Here is an 18,503-nt window from a genome sequence, read left to right as displayed (position 1 = left end):
CTCAAAATTTGAGTTTTATGCATTTGAGCCAATAGATTTTAGTCCTGTTTTTTTCCCCAGAGCAAAATTAGACTTCTCACGTATTGAGCCCATCAAGTGATTTTGTACAGATTACAGATGGCAACATATGGCTCTTTGTCCCTTTGCTTTAATCTCTAGATCTTCATTAACAAAATTATGTGTGTTATAAGCATATAATACTTATTTAAATGTCTTTTTTTAAGAGTGAGAGATATAGTGCTTTATAGATAACTAATTGCAAAGAGGTAAAATGGTTTTTTTTGGGTAGATATTCATGAAAAGTGCATATGCAAGCTTTCAAGTATTTATTATAAAATCAAAAATCATGTGGAAAGAAACCTGTAAGATGAAGAGGAAATGTAACTTTGTGAAAATTTGAGTCCTGAAATTTAAAATTGAATGACTTGTTGAATTAATGAGACAGTTGGTGCCGTGTTTGATGAATACAGACTTCATAGGCTAAAGAAATGAATTTCTACTTAAAGGAATATGTAATGCACTTTTTCCTGTAGTAAATACATGTTTTGCTTCTGTCCCATACAGCCCAACAGTAGCATTATGGTTTGGGGTTTTTTTTTTAAGAAATGTAGAATATGTTTTATGTAAGATCTTTCATTATAAATGGTATAAAACCTTGTCACTCAGCTATCAGAGCACAAATATTTTTACCTCACTTTGAATTTTTAATACTGAATGTTTGCTCTGGAATACACATCATTTTAAAAGACAATTGTAAATAAAAAGAATCATAGTATGCTTTCCACCACCCTGTTAATAGTGTTTTACTGTTTGCTTTAAGCGGATTTTGGAGTATCAGCTAAAAACACCAGAACAATACAAAGAAGAGACTCCTTTATTGGCACACCATATTGGTAAGTGCACTCTCTTGCTGACTTTTTGTATTCACTAGTATCTTAATGTTACTTTTAATTTGATATTACAAGCTTGATGGGTACTGTGTAAATCTTCTGATGGTAGAATGTGCTTCTAGCAAGACTTCAGTGAATGTCTGTGTTTAGAACTGCTCTCAGAACACATCAAAAAGCTTTTTCTCATCTGGAACTTTGTTGCTTTCTTTGCAGGATGGCTCCAGAAGTAGTAATGTGTGAGACCTCTAAAGACAGACCATATGATTACAAGGCTGATATCTGGTCTCTTGGCATTACTTTAATAGAAATGGCTCAGATAGAGCCACCTCACCATGAACTGAATCCCATGCGAGTGCTGCTGAAAATCGCAAAATCTGACCCGCCAACATTGGCACAGCCTTCCAAATGGTTTGTGTTTTATTGACAGCTTTCCAACCCCAGTGTAAGGCACTCCAAGTCATTTGTTTGCTAAATTTCATGAGCACAGCCCTGTTGAAGTTTGTTGTGTAGCTTTATGCTTCAAGGCATGTCCGTACAATCCCAATATATGTTTGTACATGTGTGTATACCTTTATATGTCTTCTGACACAATTTGAACTTTTTTTTGGTCATAGTTCTGTATAGAAGCTTTTACCCAGAAATATTTTACAGGCTTTGCCTTAGAATGTATGTGAAATAGCTTTTTTAAAAATGTAGTAACAGATCTGAAGGCCATCTAACAAAGGGTGAAAGGAAACTAAAGCATTTTTATACTAAGAAAGTATTTTTAAGAGCCATTATCTATTTGGTCAATTTAGTATCTTCACATGATTCAGTTACTGATGTAGAAGATAAAGTAGAAGAAGAAGAGCAAAAAGTAAATTCTTCTGATAAAGGACAAACCTTGTTAAGATTGTCTTTATGCTGTTTTTGCCTTGGCATTCCTGTATTCCCTTTGTGTTTTCCTGAGTCAACAGCAGGATTTGGAGTTGCAGTGTAGATTCATGTGAACCTAAAGGGTATTTCACTTTATATGCTAGTCTGATGTTAAGACAGAAGAACAATCACTGCCTCTTTGCTTGTTGTGTAGGTCATCAGATTTTAAAGATTTTCTGAAGAAATGTTTGGAAAAGAATGTAGATGCAAGGTGGAGTGCAAGCCAACTTCTACAGGTAGGAAGAGTTAATTGTTCAGGACTGTTGTTTAAAGGCAAGCATGTTTGGTATTTTTTTTAAAGCAGAGTGCTATTATAGTAACTACTTAAATATCTTCAAATAAGGTCTTTGTCCACAATCTCTTTTTAAAATTGATCCTTATTTGGTAAAATTTGATCAGATGATACTAAGCACAGATCAGGTTATTAGTTGAACATATTTTGCTGTAATAGAACCAATTACTTTGTGTAAGTAACTATACTTGTATACTTACAATGGATGAAGGAGTTGTTAGGTCTATGGCCAGTTGCTGACAGGTGTTTTAAAAGCTTTAATGCTCAGCCTCCTCTGTAATACTGTCAGTGCAGAACAGCTGAACAGGAATAGATGTGACCAGGTACATTTGATTGTGTTTAACGTCAGCACCCATTTGCTTGATCCACAATCCATCTGGCATATGCTGAATAGATTTAAGTAGCAGGGCCAAGCAGAGAAAGAAGATTCAGATGGTAGGAGAGGAAGAGGTACCTGCTTGTTCCTAAAGAAAAAAGCAGAATTCTAGTTCATGTTAGTAGAAGTTGTTGGAAAGGCAAAGCACATTTTTTTCTAGAAAGTATATTTTCTAGATAAAGCTTGTCAAGAAGTAATTTAACTGTGGAACGGAAATGAAATCTAATTCCAAGAAAAATAACCTTTTTAGAAATCTTTCTACTTCTATTCTTTGGATTGTGAAAAAGGTCAGTATAAATGAATATTTGTATTTTTAGCAAGTTTGTTAGACTACTTATATAGTATAGTTGAACACAAATGTTGTGATTTTAAGACTTCTGCTGAAAAAACACATTGGAACAGTTATGTTAATTGTGAATCTTCAAATGTGAGGCAACCAAAGTAACACTTCTTTGAAGTTATATTTCTTTCAGATTATGATTTTCCCACTGTATATTATGAAGCCACCACCTAATATTGTGCTTATTTTTTTGCTTTCACAAGCATCCATTTGTTACTGTTACTTCAAATAAACCAATACGAGAATTGATTGCAGAAGCTAAGGCAGAAGTTACAGAAGAAGTTGAAGATGGTAAAGATGAGGATGAAGAAGAAGAAACAGAAAATTCTCTGGTCAGTTCAAAATTTACTTTTTTTAATATGCTGTGGCAAATTTCCCATCGAGAATTCAGTTTCAATTGTATTAGCCCAAATTTGACATCAAATATTTTAGGAATAACATCATAATCATACTCTAAACTTATTACAAAATAGGTAGCCAGCCATTTAAAAAGTAGCATGTTTGAACTCTTTAAAAACTACTAGTAAATAATAGCTAATAAAGACTAACGTCTTAAATTTTTTACATGTATATGTGCTATTTTAAAAATGGGATCCTGATGTTTGTGTAAATGTTTTTAAATCATAATGACTGGGTGAATAAGGAAATGTGTGTTTGTATTCCATAAAGTGTTTAAAAGATTAGGAAGAGTATTTGACTATTATGCTGTAAACTAAGTTTGTGATTTTACAGTGTGGCTATCAAAGATAAGGAAAACCCACATATTTTATAATCAATGTAGTTCTAAAGATGCTTTAAGATTCTTAGAGCGTGAGTGTGGTTGCTCAGAGGGAAAACTGTGATGTCCAGGGAGGGGTGCAGGTAGCAGAGTGCCCAGGCTGTGTGTTCCCTGTGCCTCCCTGAGCTGCTGTCCTGCACTGCTGCAGGAACCAAGAGCTCGAGCAGGTGCCTCCATTCCCCCCTCACCCATCTGCACGTTCCTCACGGCCCCTGGCCTCCTTACTGCCTTCCCAGCCCACCCCACGGGCTCCAAACGTGATCCCCAGCAGCTCCCCTCCCGTGGATGAGCTGCTGAGCCATCCCTCCAGGAGGGCTGGACTGAAGCCCACCCTGGGACTCTGTCAGGTATCTCACAAGTGGCATTGCAGCAATGTGTGAGGTAGAGCTCTTCACGTTATTTCCTTGGGGTAATTTTAAACACTCCTGGGAGACCAACACTAAACTTCTTGAACAATTACACAAAGAAATATTTTAAATGCAATTTTGACTTAAAAGGAATCGATTTCTGTATGCTTGGGAAATCCTTAAGGTAGGAAATGTACAATCTAACCTGTGCTTGCTGCAACAGCTAGCCTGGGATGTTCCCTATGGCAAATCAAAAGCCTGATCTGCAAATTACAGGGCTCTAGCAGGAGATACAGACAGATACCACAATCACTTTGAAGAGTGAAAGGGCAATTGTGGTTAAAATGATGCTTTATTACTATATTCTTTTGGATGTCTCTGTGGAATCTGATAACATTTATTCATATTCTGGCAGCGGCAGTTTCTAGAGTGAGGTAACTGTTTCTGTTCTAGTTCTGTGCTGCCATTTAATCAGATCTGCTGGAGGTTTTCACCATTTTAATGGGGTTTCAACATGATTAAAACCAGATGAAAAGTTTTCAGGCATTTTTAGCCAAGAGCACAAAGTAAAGCAGAAGAACTTAATACTGCATTTTATCAGTGCTGCACTAACCAAAGCTACAGTTGCTTCCTTGCCCAGCTGGCACAAAGTAAAGTCTTTCAAATCCAGCTGTAGCTGAGACTGTTGAGGAGCTGAACTGATTAAAAAAAGGAATGTGAAAAGAAAAAGACCCTTGAAGAGTATAGCTGATGACCATGATCCCTTTCCCTTGATCACAGTGAAACTTTCTGTTCAGAGCCTGTCTGCAGTTCATGCACTTGTTCTGTGATAGTCCAAGGGAAGGACTCTGAAGTTTTCTAACTCATATAACTGCACGTGAATACAATATTGATCTCTGTTCCCATATTCTCCCATAAAACTGTGCTTTGGTTAAGTTACAAAATGACTGAATACTTTTCTTGCTTTAATTTTTTAGCAGTTACCTGTAGAGAAACGTGCATCCTCTGATCTTAGTATTGCCAGCTCTGAAGAGGATAAACTTTCACAGAATGCTTCTGTTCTGGAATCTCTCTCTGAGAAAACAGAAAATAATGCCATTGAGGACAAAACAACTGGAGATGAATCTGAGGACATTAAATTTAGGAAAACAGCTGATCACATACACGATACTCCCGTTAGTGATGTGAAAGTGCAGAATGGTTCTTTGCCAACTGGTGAAGATGAGCAAGGAAAAATGGTGCCAGCAGAAAAGAATACAGAAAGCCTGGAAAAAATGCATGAGGATACAGAACCCCAGAAAGGAGGTAAAGAACTTGATGTGGAAATAAAGAATGAACCTGACTTAATAATAGAGAAAGAAGATTCCATGGCAGATGAACAGATAGAAGATGACAAACTGAAAGTAGTACCTGTAACTGAAGATAGGGTAGAAAGTGAAGAAGGCATTTCTAAGGAAACTGGTGAAAAAGAAGAGAAGGGAATGGATCTCTTGGATGGTGAGGAAGAAAAGGTCCCTGCAGAAAATAGAGATACAGAACAAAAGGAAGATAAAGGTGAAGCTCAGAAAGAGGCAGTAATAGATACCACTACAGAAGCTCTGCCTAATGCTACAGTTAAAGTGTCTGATGAAGAAAAGGATCTAATAAACCATGGAATTGACAACATTAAGGAGATAGGTGCTATTGCTGAAACACCCATCAGTGATGGGGATAAAATACCTGAGCTGGAGGATAAGCCAGTGGAAAGTCAGGCTAAGCAGGTCCATGAGATAATCAGCTCTGAAGAAACTGTATCAGAAAACCAAGATACAGTTGTTGAAGTAGATAAGAAACTGGCAGAAAGTGAAAATGAGGGTATCAGTAATATAAACAGCACAGAGGAAACACAGATCAAAGACTCTGGAAAAGATATCGTAGACCAGAAGGCATTACAGACTAAACCTGAGGATATTCCTGATAAACTGGTGGATAAACTGACTGGTATGGACCAAAATTCAGGAGAGCATGGACCTGAGAATATACAGGAAACCAACATCCAGGTAGACAAAGAACATCCAGCAGTTACCTCAGATGAAATTGTGAAGAATAAGCTTCAAGACACTGTCAGTGAACAAGCTGAGGACTCTGAAGTCACTCCAGTCCCCAGTATTAGTATTAGCACTGAAGAAAATGAGAAAGTCAAAACAGATAATCAAGGCAATACTGAGACTTTACAGCAACTGGAATCGGAGAATTTGAAGGAAAATGATGCAGATTCAGGCACTGGTTCTACAGCTGATAACAGCAGCATTGATTTGAACTTGTCCATTTCTAGTTTCCTTAGTAAAAACAAAGAGACAGGATCAATATCTTTACAGGTGAGTGCAAGGATATATTTTTTAAATATAAAATCGCATGTGAGTGTCACCCTGAAATTATCTCCAAGTGTTGCCTTTGCTACAAAGAAAAATATTGAGGGAGAAACCAGTATGGCACATATATACAAAGCTTTGTAGAAACCAAAGTATTCTAAATTGCACCATACAACAATGTCTGGATTATGTGCAGTTATGCTAATTAGTTTCTTACTGTATTGAATAATAGTATGAGCCATAAAAGGAAGTGTAATAATACTGCACATGAAGATTTGTGAATGGCTGTAGGTCAGAGCTGATACTCAAGAAGACCAGCTAAATGCACAGAATTCTTGTTCAATGGAAAATCTCTTGAATATCTAATCTTACACTGAACTCCTGCCTCTCCCATATTCTGTCTCTCTGTTTGGGACACCCAGGGCAGGCATTCTGCTGGATTTTTTTATTGCAGTCAGTGTTCTCCTGTGGTTGTACTGTGTCCATGCAGTTAGGTCACTATGAATGAGTGTACTCAGAGGAAGCAAATTCCGGACTATGAACTTTATTATTTAAAGTCTTTGTATTAAAATGAATATAGCTATGTTGGGGTAATAACTGTGCAATGTGAGCTTGAGTGGGGGAAAAACAAACCTAGAAAGACAACCAAACAAACGAATCATAAATTGGCATAGCTGTGCTAAACATGAGGGAGTTTGCAGTTGCCCTGACACAGTGGAGATGGTGCAGGTTCAGCTGGGGTCCTTCTCTTCTTGCAATGAAACAGCAGCAGCTCTGACAACTGAGACTTCTCTAGTGGTCAGCAAGATCATGATATGATTTTGGCTAATATATATCAATAAAAAAATAAACTCACTTGTTTATGTCCAGAGCAGGAAGAAGTAGGTGAGTAAATTGTTATCCAGTTTCAGAACTGGTTTTAAGAATTAAATACCTGTTGGTGGCTGGGGAAATCATGATCAAAAGCAAACAGTAAATGTATCTGTCTCAACTCTTGAAAATAAAACTGCATCAGTTCTCTTCAGAGTTTCTGGCTTAATTTTTTTTCTTCTGGTACTTGGGATAATCAATAATTGCAGTTTTCCTTCCCTTACTAGAAAGTTTCAGTTTATTGGAATTTTTCAAATTTTCACTTGATTAGTGAGGCACCTGGTAAGTGAGAAGGGCTCTTGATTACTGCATAGAAGACATTTCCAGAAGTATTTGATATAATTCAGTATTAAGAAAAAAGGGAAAAAGAATATAACCTAAATAAATACATAACAACTTACCAATGCTTAATTTAGGAAACTAGAAGGCAGAAGAAAACGTTAAAGAAAACTCGGAAGTTTGTTGTTGATGGAGTAGAAGTGAGTGTAACCACGTCAAAAATAGTTACTGAAAATGATTCAAAAAGTGAAGAAATGCGATTTCTACGGTAAGTGTTTCTAAAAGTCAAATTTTCAAGAGGTTAGCAGCTGATATTTTTTTTTCTTTGAATAAAACAAGGGGGCTAATGATCTTATTTCAGTCATATTTGGGGATAAATTTACTTTTTTTTTTGTAGAAGTGAATATAAAATGTTTCTTATTAAGACAATCAGTTCAAAATAGTTTTACTGGGCCCAAGTTGTTAATGATCCTTTTCATCTCTTGTCATTTTGCACTTCTTTTGTTTTCCCCTCAGTATTATGTTCTTTGTCCTTCTTAGGCGTCAAGAGCTCAGAGAGCTGAGACTTCTTCAGAAAGAGGAGCAGAGAGCCCAACAGCAGCTCAGCAATAAGCTTCTGCAGCAGCGAGAGCAGATGTTCAGACGTTTTGAACAGGAAATGACAGTGAGTTTCTGCATTTTGGTGCTCTTAAAATATGACATCTTGATGGAGAAGGCAGAATAGTGCTAAGAGCAATCAGGTGTTTCCTGCCATGATGGCTCTAGCGTAGCCTTTATTCTTAAATAAAGGCAATATCTGCCATTGTGGGGTGCCCAGCTTGTGTGGGGGCTTGCTGCCACAACAATCCATCATGGCCCTTCCTTGCTATAGCACTTCATTTAACAGGACTTAGCTTTCTAAAAAAAGGTACCAAATAATTTTTACAGAGTAAAAAGCGACAGTATGATCAGGAGATAGAGAACCTGGAGAAGCAGCAGAAGCAGACGATCGAGCGCCTGGAGCAGGAGCACACAAATCGCTTACGGGATGAAGCAAAGCGCATCAAGGCTGAGCAGGAGAAGGAATTGTCCAAATTCCAGAATGTGCTGAAAAACAAAAAAAAAGAGGTAAGAGACGATGCCAATATAGAAAATAAGGAGTATAAGCATAGCAAACAGTTGAGATTAGGTCTCCCAGAAGCCTTGTCAAACTTGTGCTATCCTAAATTTTGGAAGTGTCACTACCAGTCAGAATTGTGTTTCTTGTTTGACTGCCTAAAGTGAAATACAAACAGCTGACAGGAAGCTTGAGGTATTGATTTCATCTAGAAAACATCATCAAGTTAGAAGATTTTGTTTTTCACAGAACATTTAATATTTCCTCTCAAGTACTAAATCAAGAAAAAGTATTTTCATAAAGACTATGAAAAAATCCCAGCTATAGTTACTTAGTAAATACTTAATAAATTAGAATTTCAAAGACAATAATTTCAGTTTTGTTTCGTTTTTGTTATTTTTTTTAGATTTTTTTTATTGAATGTGTGCTGTAATTTTTTTAGAATTTCTTTATATGAATTGACAGCAATAATATGAATTTGGTTTGTTAGTTCAAAAAAGAAAGCCAGGAGAGAGAAGTCTGGATAACCTAAAATCTTTTATAGTTAATTTCATAAATGTCATACTGTTAAGGCAAAAAGACTGACACTGACAACTGGTGCAATAATTTACTTGCATTGGCTTAAGAAAAGGTGATATGTTTCCATATGGATTTTGCATCTTAAAAGCTGTTTTATTTCATTTTTGGTTCAATTGGGTAGTGCCCCTTTTTATATAAACGGCTCTAGTGTTTGCTCTGATAGTTACTAGACTCAGAGATTTCTTTAGAAAGCTGAACTGTCAGTGCTTTTGCATAGAATGATCCTGTAGCACAAATGTGCATTGAAATATAAGTTGTATTTAGTTTGAATTGTATGCCCATATGTAAATAACAATTTTTCTTCTTTTGCGGTACCTCTTGCATTTTGAGTCTCTCTCTGTTCACTGGTGATTGGGTTCTACATGGGAAAGTGGGGGAATTTGACATATTGCTCTGAGCTAAAAGCAGTTCTTTCATGGACATAGGAATAGCATGTGGTGATTTGGACTCTGTTTTCTGATGATGCTTCCACTATTAAACAAACAGGCATTTGTCTCTGGGTGCATACTTTTGTGTTTAAAGCTTAAAAAGGCGATGTACAGTTTGAAGGAAAATGCAGCTGCTGCTCTAAAACTGTCCATGTTATATTGGAGTGTACAATGCTACATTTTTGTAATTCTGAAAAACAAAACTCATCAGCAAATTAACAGATTAATAGTCACTTGATTTAGCCAGGTTATATTTAGAATCTTTCTGCTAATCTTGTCTAATTCACCGTGTACTGAAACACGTTCCATCCCAGCGTACGTGTCACAAAAAGTTTCCTGAAAACACTCTTATTTATTGGTGGGTTTCGCTTTAAATTCTTCAGAACCAAACACAACCAAATAATATTTTGTTTGCTTGTATGATTATTTTGAAGACATAAGCTGTGTAGATGTCATTTATGGTCAGAGACACTAATAATGGCATCTTGTAAATTCAGGTTAGAGACAGTGTCAGAAATAACGACGTTTCAATGGAAGTTATTTTAAGCTTCCAACCATTTTTCACAGCTTTATGTGATGTAACATACTCTGTAGTCCTTTTGCCATAGTGAGTCAAGAAAATACCACTTTTGCAGGTGGTGGTTTTCTTAACTATTGACTCTTCTGGCAGCTGCATGGAAGCACAAGCGAGGCACTGCCATTTCTGAGAGCACTGGGCAGCATTTGCATGCAAAAAGCGCTGGCACATCCCTCCTCTCTGCACTGCTGGCATGCATAAAGCACCTATTGTTCCTTCTCTTTTCATTAAGCTCTTTCACTAAACTAACATCCCTGCCACTGAAGCAATGCATGCTTCCACTACCTCTAGTGCTTGACCTGCATGTCCCTATATTCACAGTAGTGCTTGCCGTGGGTAGACAAAGTGTTCTTTTCGCCACCTTCTGCATGCTTATATACACTGTAGGTTTTATGTGAAGTGGAGAAAGCACCAAAAGAGCTGAGAAAAGAGCTCATGAAACGCAAGAAAGAGGAGCTTGCACAAAGCCAGCATGCTCAGGTAACAATGGCAGCTTCAAGCTACTAAAATACAAAAGGCAGCAGTATTCACACAGCTTGATGTTTTCACCTCTTGTTGTTGTTGAGTGAATATGGAACTTAACTCAAACTAACCCTACAAACTGCTCTTTCTTCAAGTACTCCCATGTCTTAGACTCCCATCTTAGACTTAACTGGGTAGAAATGTGGCAGCGGTTGCCAGGTTTGTACTGTCAAGTGTAGGATTTTGTGTGCTCTACTGAAAAAGAATGGTATTTTTCTACAGCACGTTTATTTACAGTGCTTTTATGAGTGGTAAGTACTCCATGGGTCCTTCAAATTTTAAAGGTTATAGTCAGGAGGAAGTTTTGAACTACACAAATGCAGAGGAGGAAAATGTATCTAATATGTAAGCATGAGACATCTTGTTTATAGGAGCAGAACAGATTAGGTAAAATGTTATTTAAATGTCAAAGTGTAGGTGTATAGAAACTTTATAAAACATCATCTGTGATTTCATGCCTTCAGACTTGATGCTTTTCTATGACCCAGCTAGAAAGAGGGCTAGTATTTCAGAAAAATACTGGCTTTGTGATGGCCACAGTTTGTACAGGGTGAATTTGAACCACAGCAGTGCAGGTTTGAATTGAGTAACTTAAAGATTAAATGTTTATGTGAGTGACCTAGTATAAAATAATAGCAACTTTATTCCATTATGTGTTTAATTCCCAGGATAGAAGGTGATTGAGTTGCAGCACTTTCCCCATACCAAAGATATCTGTCTTTAAACTTTTTAAGGAAACAAAAATCTAATTTTTCATAGTATTTGTAGAGACATGGTTAATTTCCTTTGCTGCTTTCAATTTGCTGAAGAGAGGTGAAAGAAGATTTTAAGTGTGAAATATCCTTACTTGGAATGACAAGTGCTAAATAAGGTGCAGCTGCTTAGTTTTAGAATATCTAGAACTTCCATCAGCATCTACTTGTGTGATTAGCCTTGACATTTCAAATGTTTCTTACTAACGTACAGCAGATCTCATTTCTTCCCTTTTTTAAGAATAGGAATACCTTTCACTATATTATGACACACAATTACATTGTGTCCCACAGGGTGTTGCTCAGGTTATGATTCAGTCTTTTCAGTTGTCTTCATGTACGCTTTTCAACGCACAAATGCAGGATGTAAGTCTTAAAATGCAACACAGTGCAAGTTTATCTTTCTAATTTTCCAGATGTGTGTCTTTTCTTCTCTTTCTGCTCATATGTGCTGATCAATGTCACTGCTGTCTCCAAACTGGTTAGCACCAATTTGGGTAATTGTGCACTATCCATTGTCAAAGTTCCAAAAGACAGTAGTTACTCAGTCTGAGCGAGACACTGAGGCTTCACACATGCAACATGACACTTGTTCAGCACATGTGAGAAACATTGTGTGACTTGTATTCTGTGTGTGCAGTGAAACCATGTATTTTAAAGATGTTTGAGTTTATTTTAAGATACGGGGCATAACCAAGTGGTACTTTGAAAAAGGTTGGCTGCCTTGCACTGTCTGCCTTTAAACCACCCAACACATTCTTTAGTAAAGTCAGTGACATTCATTTTATGTGATACTTGAGTAGATGTGAGAAGTGGAAAGGGCAGGGTATTTCCTGAGATTGCCTAGTTTATCTTACAGCACTAGCAGGTATAACTTCATAAGAGTTACTCTGTAGAGAGCAGCAATGATATTTAGATGATTAAATGTGTAAAGCTCAAGCATAATCACTTTTTGACCATGACCATGTTCTACACTAGAACAGCTTTCCCCCACTCCCTCCAAATCAAAAATCTCCCTGCAGATTAAACACTGTGTTGATTATGTGTCTACACCCTCAGAATATTCAATTTGTAGTAGTCTTTTTAACTTTTTCAGGTATAAAGGGAAAAACCAGGATTTTTTGTCGCTCTATAAATTCGGTTAGGTGTGTCTGACTTAATTTACAGACATCACCTTCCAGTTCTTTTTGTACCCTGAGACAAGAAAGCCTCATCTATGAATAACTTTATGTAAAGATGAAAACCAGGATTTTTTTTTGTCAAAATAAAAGGTACTTTTAATGAACATTAATTCCATTTGTTATGGATTTGAGCAGCCCACCTTGGCTCTGGCATTGTTCTTTCTTTTGGCCTTGATATCATGCTATAAGCATCTGGTTCAATTTCTTGTTTTAAGGCAGGTGTGAGTGTGTGTGTGTGTGTGTATGTGCATGCTTGCATGCTCATAGCTGTGGTTTTTAATGGTTGCAAAGAAGAAAGGCAGCAGTAGGTCGTGGGGCATGGGAGGGGGACTCAGTGCTGTCTGCTTTTCATGATGGGATGTAACAGTGATGCCCCTGGATAATGGGAAGATGCAGGTTATAAATCCCTTTGTGAGGAGCCAGCTCAGCTCAGGTGTGAGCAGGTTACACCCCTGCAGAACCATGGGGTGTCTGCACAGTGGTCCTGCAGAACTCCCAGTCTCAACAGCCTGCCCCAAGGATAAGATAAACCACACAGATCTGAAACCCAACTGTGTAAATAAATAGGCTTTAGCTAATCACTCAAAGCAGAATAACCATACATACCTTTATTTTCTTACCTACATGAATAATTAACCCGTTTTAGAATGAGATCAGCTTTATATTGAGTATTGTCTTTGCTAGCTCTGAACGTGCAGCTTGTTCTGAGGAGACAAGAGATGGAATGAGTTGCAGATGACTGGCTAGATTGTTTCCTTTGGTCTTATTTCTGTATTATTTAAACATGAATATGCTCTTACCTACACTGTACACAGAAAATACAAAAGATGGATAATTTGATAGCCAAGGCACCCTAGCTCAAACTTTCATAGATGTATTTGTTTTCATATATAGCTAATGCTGAGAGGACTGGGAGTTTCGTTAACATGTATTATGGTTAGAAGAACCCAATTTAATTTACTTCTATTGGTTTTTACCAGGAGCAGGAGTTTGTGCAGAAACAGCAACAAGAACTGGATGCATCTCTGAAGAAAATAATTCAGCAGCAGAAGACAGAACTGGCCACTATTGAACGAGACTGCCTCAACAACAAACAGCAGCTCATGAGAGGTACCCAGCACTTCCTTGGAAACAGGCACTGGTTTTTAGTGAAACAATGCTCTTTCTTTGCTTTATGAAATCAAAAATTTCATGACCAATCTAGAACTGTAACAAAATGCTGTTTCATTTGCTATGAAGGAGCATTGTTTTTAAAATGCATTTTTAGGCCACTTCTGAACATACACTAGGAGGTTGGGAAGTATGGGGTAGGACTGCAATTCCTGAACCAACCTTTCTCTGTTTTCCAGCTCGTGAAGCTGCATTCTGGGAGCTGGAGGAGCGGCACCTACAGGAGAAACACCAGCTCCTCAAGCAGCAGCTCAAGGATCAGTACTTCATGCAGAGGCACCAGCTGCTTAAGAGGCATGAAAAAGTTAGTGTTGACTTTGACATTTTCTTTTGTGTATTGTAAATCAATTTTTTTTATCAAGTAATCTTACGATCTTTCCCCAGTGTTTGCACAGGCAAGACCCAGATAAGTATTTTGAAGATGTTATATGCTCTGTTGAAATTTAAAAAAAATCTTACCTTAGTAATATACAGAAGTACAAATTATGATATTTTCCCTTTTGATTCTTAAAAAAAAACGCCCACCAACCAACCACAACATCAGTCTTTTACTATAAAAAATACCAAATTCTGCTTATCCACCAAAACCAATTTTGATTTGTGTTTAAGCAAATCTGCTCAGAAGTAAATAATCCTGGAATTAAATGAGCAGAATGAACTGGATTAGCTTCTGGGCAAGTAGCTGACAACTGTCTCTTTATAGCTAAATCCTTATTTTCCACTAGGCATTTTGGTTTTTATAGAATACACAAAAGCAAATAGTTCAATTTCTGAAACTGTAAACCAGGAGAGAGTTGTTTGAGGATCTCTTGGTGATCAGAGCATGAGCAGCCTCCACTGAAGGCTTGTTCTGTCCACTCTGATTTGTCCCATGTAGACTGTTGTTTTCCCCAGTTTTTTTAAGCAAACTGCCCCCTCCACAGCTGTAGCCCAGAAGTTCAGTTACACAAAAAGGAGTTTCTCCTTTTGAATAACAGGCTTTGTAAAAGGCAGTGCAGGAGTTGAGTAAGCGCTGGTAAAATATATGTGCATTTACATTTATTAGAGAATTTTCTTTGGGTTGGGCAAGATCCAGAGCTCTCTGCAAGAAGCCTCTCCTCCCCACTGTTACTCCTGGGACTGGGAATGGTTTCTGCTGACAGGCACTGAGTCACACCAGAGACTTATTATTGAAAAGAGATGCACACTGTATAACATCACAGCTACTGTGTAATATTTCCACATGGTTAACATTTCAGGAAACAGAACAAATGCAGAGGTATAATCAACGCCTTATAGAGGAGTTAAAGAACAAGCAAACTCAGGAAAGAGCAAGACTGCCTAAAATCCAACGAAGTGAAGCAAAGACCCGCATGGCCATGTTTAAGAAAAGTTTAAGGATCAATTCATTTGCTTCTCCAGACCAAGATCGTGAAAAAATTAAGCAGGTAATTAATAAATTAATATTTAATAGTTTTAATAGTGTAAATGCTGAATGTGAGGATGAAATAGAGTGCACTCTCATGCGTTCTCACATGGTACCAAACTGGGCTGATGCACTGGATGGGGTTAGAGGAAATCATCCTTCCCTGCTGCTCTGGTGAGCCTCTTCTGAAGTGCTGGGTCCAGCCCTGGGCTTAGCAGTACAAGTCAGACACAGATTTATTGAGTGAGTCATGCAAAGGGCCTTGAAGAAGATGGCTGAGAGACTCAAGTGTCTTGTTACACAAGGAGCCACCTGGGGTACCTGGGATGCTGCAGCCTGGAGGAGAATAGGCTCAGGAGGGTTTTAGCCATGTGTATAAGTACCCAACAGAGGGAGCAAAGAAGGTGGAGCCAGACTTTTCCCAGTGGTGCCCAGTGACAGGGTGAGAGGCAGCAGCCACAACTGAAATACAGAAAATCCAGCTTCAACATGAGAAAATATTTTGTAGTGGGAAGATGGTCAAACACTGGAGCAGGTTGTGCAGAGAGCTTGTAGAAATGCTCAGAACCCAACAGGACACAGTCCTGCACAGCCTCTTCCTGGTGACCCTGCTTTGAGTAGGGAGGTTGATCTTTGCAGGTCCCTTCCAACCTCAACTGTTCTGTGATTCTGTGAAACATTTTTAAGGATGCTTGATTTTTGTGAGCTTTTGAACTAAAGCTGTAGGTATTCACTCATTCTTTAAAAGGGAATGCTGTGCAGAGGTTGAGAGGTTTGCTTTCCAGTGCACCACAGTCACAAATCATGGTTTCATACGGTGAGCACTGGAAGGATGACAAATGTGGAAAATATGGTCTCCTGTAGCTGTTTAACACCAGCCTAAACCAATGCTTGCAGCTGGACTGCTGTGTCACAGCTTCAGAGGGAGGTAATTTCAGGAATCTGGAAGTGAAATGTGCTGCGTTTTAAGGAAAAATCAGAGTGCAGACAGAGAAATGGAATTAAAACTGTACAGAACTTCCTTTGTAAGAATTTTAAAAAGAAAAAATAGAGAAAATTACTGCTTAAATCTTCTAGAACTGTTCTTCTCAGTATGTGTTCATTCTATTAGATGCAGTTCTTTGACTCATGCAAACAGTTTTATTCAGAGGCACAATATAAATAATGTCTTATTTTTAATTTTAGTTTGCTGTTCAAGAAGAAAAGAGGCAGAAGAATGAGAGACTGGCGCAGCATCAGAAACATGAAAACCAAATGCGGGACCTTCAGTTGCAGTGTGAAGCAAACATCAGGGAACTGCATCAGTTACAGGTTAAAAATAGATGATATTAAATGACCATTCAGTGAGAAGACTTAAGTTAATACCAGATGCAGGCAAAGCAGAAACACCTTTCCTTAATTTTTACTGTATAGTTTTTTCAGCTTTGTTTTCAAAGGCCTGCAGTGCACTGTTCTGCCCGATTCATATCTTCCCATCAATTTATGAGTAATCATTTTAAACGAAGAAGAGTATGAACCAGAAGCAGATGATCACTTCTGGAATACCTGTCAAGTTCCCAGGGCTATTTTCTGTAGGCAGCATTGCCTTTTAACTTGATTTTGCTAGAGTGTCATTAATCAGAACGGAGGTAGGCAGCACCAGGCATTACCCACGAGAAGTTTGCAGCAATACTGCAGGAATAGGAGGTTTTTACCAAGTGCTGCCACTTGCATGTGAGCTTCTGGAAGGTACTTAGAAGGAATTCTCTTCTTGTGATAAGGAGCTCTGATTTGTCTCTTTTGGTATGCATTTTGTTAAAGTTTCTGCTGGATACCAGAGGCCAGATCTCCTTTTCTGTTAAATCAGCTTTTCCCAGTTTCAGGGACACAAGGCAAGTTTTAAAGCATTAAATGATCACCTGCTGATAACCTTTGCTTAGAGAAATCATGCAAGGACCAATGAAGCTCATTCTACTCTATTCACTTTCTTACATCCTGCAAAAACAGTCCCTGGCTGTGCCACTAATATGCCCCAGTAAATCCCCAAGTACCGTGGGAGCCTTGTGAGAGTTTCAGCTGCAGTAAAATACAGCAGATTAGGGCTGCTCTGAGCTTCACAAGGAAAACTGGCACTTGCTGCACTCAGGTCTAGTCAAGTGCTTGTTGTTTGTGTTGCTGTGGTTCTGTACTCTGCATCAGACCCATTTGGGACTGGAACCCTAGGAACACAACCATCCCCAACTGCTCTTAAAAAAGTGCAGAGACTTGAAGCCAAATAATTGATTTTTTTCTTGTCATGCTTCAAAAGTCCTCTGAAAGTGAGGCAGATGCCGGGGTACCTTACTGAGAGAAATGTGAAGCTGAGGTGTGATTTGAGCCTTATCATAGGGCAATTTTGAGGCTGCTTCTGCAACCACCTTTGTCTCTTCTCTAAGCTCCATTTGTTTGTCTCAGCTCTTGGCACCAAGAGTTGAAATATTTCCAAAAAACAGCTTCCTTTTTAATGTAATTGGTTTTAATAAATTATACAGACTATCTTTAAAAAGCAAAGCAGAAATGCTGCATGACCTTGAAAAGCATCATTAGGCAGTGAAACACAATTTTGAGTAACACTCTCAGCAGCTGCCTTAATGATGCTCAGCAGTGTATTTGGATTTATGAGTGTTTCTTATCTCAATTGGCTCTGATGGAAAGATCAGCTTTTGAAAACACAGCCTTGTAACATACTTTCATCTTGTAATTATTCACGTCACTATTTACACGGAATAAGCTAATTAGAAAGAATTAGGACAACATATGTCACTGTACAAATGTTGAGTTGCCTAATCTGAATTAGTTTTACATAAGGATTATCTTGTTTTAAGAATGAAAAATGCCATCTACTGGTTGAGCATGAGACGCAGAAGTTAAAAGAGCTGGATGAAGAGCACAGTCAAGAACTGAAGGAATGGAGAGAGAAATTGAGACCAAGAAAAAAGGTAAATGGGAGCAGTTCATGAGTCAGGCAATTATCAAGGGTTTGATCTAGAAAATACAGACAGTACAAAAGTATTGCAGAGGAGGAGAGTCAAGCTGCCATACAAAGCTGTTGCAGTTCACTGTATAATAAAAGATGTTTAAAAATTGCATAAGCTGAGCAAAGGGCAGGTGCACCAAAACAGGCTGGGTGTTACCAGCCTCTTTGCAGGGCTCCCACCTGCAGCATGTGTGCAGGTTTGCAGGGAAAACTTAGCTGGAGGAAAATCTGAGGCTGGCAATTTATTTCAGAAGCCAGTAGGTTACTGCAAAAATTGAGTGATATATAGCAGACATATAGCTGGTGGTGGAGGTTGGTCTTGGGGGGGATTATTTTATTTTAAAAGGGAACGCAGTAGAG

General features: G+C 38.1%; 1 protein-coding gene across 5 annotated transcripts in view; it reads left to right on the top strand.

Moving 5' to 3' along the window:
* SLK (STE20 like kinase) overlaps nucleotides 1–18,503 on the top strand; it is a 49,448-nt gene that overhangs the window by 25,730 nt on the left and 5,215 nt on the right. For 2 of the 5 annotated variants that reach the window (XM_063163248.1, XM_063163253.1), the window contains 14 exons: nucleotides 821–893; nucleotides 1,104–1,298; nucleotides 1,960–2,041; nucleotides 3,017–3,145; nucleotides 4,916–6,295; nucleotides 7,576–7,706; nucleotides 7,979–8,102; nucleotides 8,366–8,545; nucleotides 10,506–10,598; nucleotides 13,554–13,683; nucleotides 13,923–14,047; nucleotides 14,982–15,170; nucleotides 16,334–16,459; nucleotides 17,992–18,105. In XM_063163248.1, coding sequence (XP_063019318.1) covers nucleotides 821–893; nucleotides 1,104–1,298; nucleotides 1,960–2,041; nucleotides 3,017–3,145; nucleotides 4,916–6,295; nucleotides 7,576–7,706; nucleotides 7,979–8,102; nucleotides 8,366–8,545; nucleotides 10,506–10,598; nucleotides 13,554–13,683; nucleotides 13,923–14,047; nucleotides 14,982–15,170; nucleotides 16,334–16,459; nucleotides 17,992–18,105 — 3,071 coding nt within the window. Of the gene's footprint in view, nucleotides 1–820; nucleotides 894–1,103; nucleotides 1,299–1,959; nucleotides 2,042–3,016; nucleotides 3,146–4,915; nucleotides 6,296–7,575; nucleotides 7,707–7,978; nucleotides 8,103–8,365; nucleotides 8,546–10,505; nucleotides 10,599–11,686; nucleotides 11,759–13,553; nucleotides 13,684–13,922; nucleotides 14,048–14,981; nucleotides 15,171–16,333; nucleotides 16,460–17,991; nucleotides 18,106–18,503 lie in introns of all 5 variants that reach the window. The other 3 variants (XM_063163249.1, XM_063163250.1, XM_063163252.1) reach the window with 3 other exon arrangements.

This window comes from Melospiza melodia, chromosome 9, assembly GCF_035770615.1.
Source record: "Melospiza melodia melodia isolate bMelMel2 chromosome 9, bMelMel2.pri, whole genome shotgun sequence".
NCBI classification, from domain to species: Eukaryota; Metazoa; Chordata; class Aves; order Passeriformes; family Passerellidae; genus Melospiza; species Melospiza melodia.
This window is presented reverse-complemented; position numbering and strand designations above follow the sequence as displayed.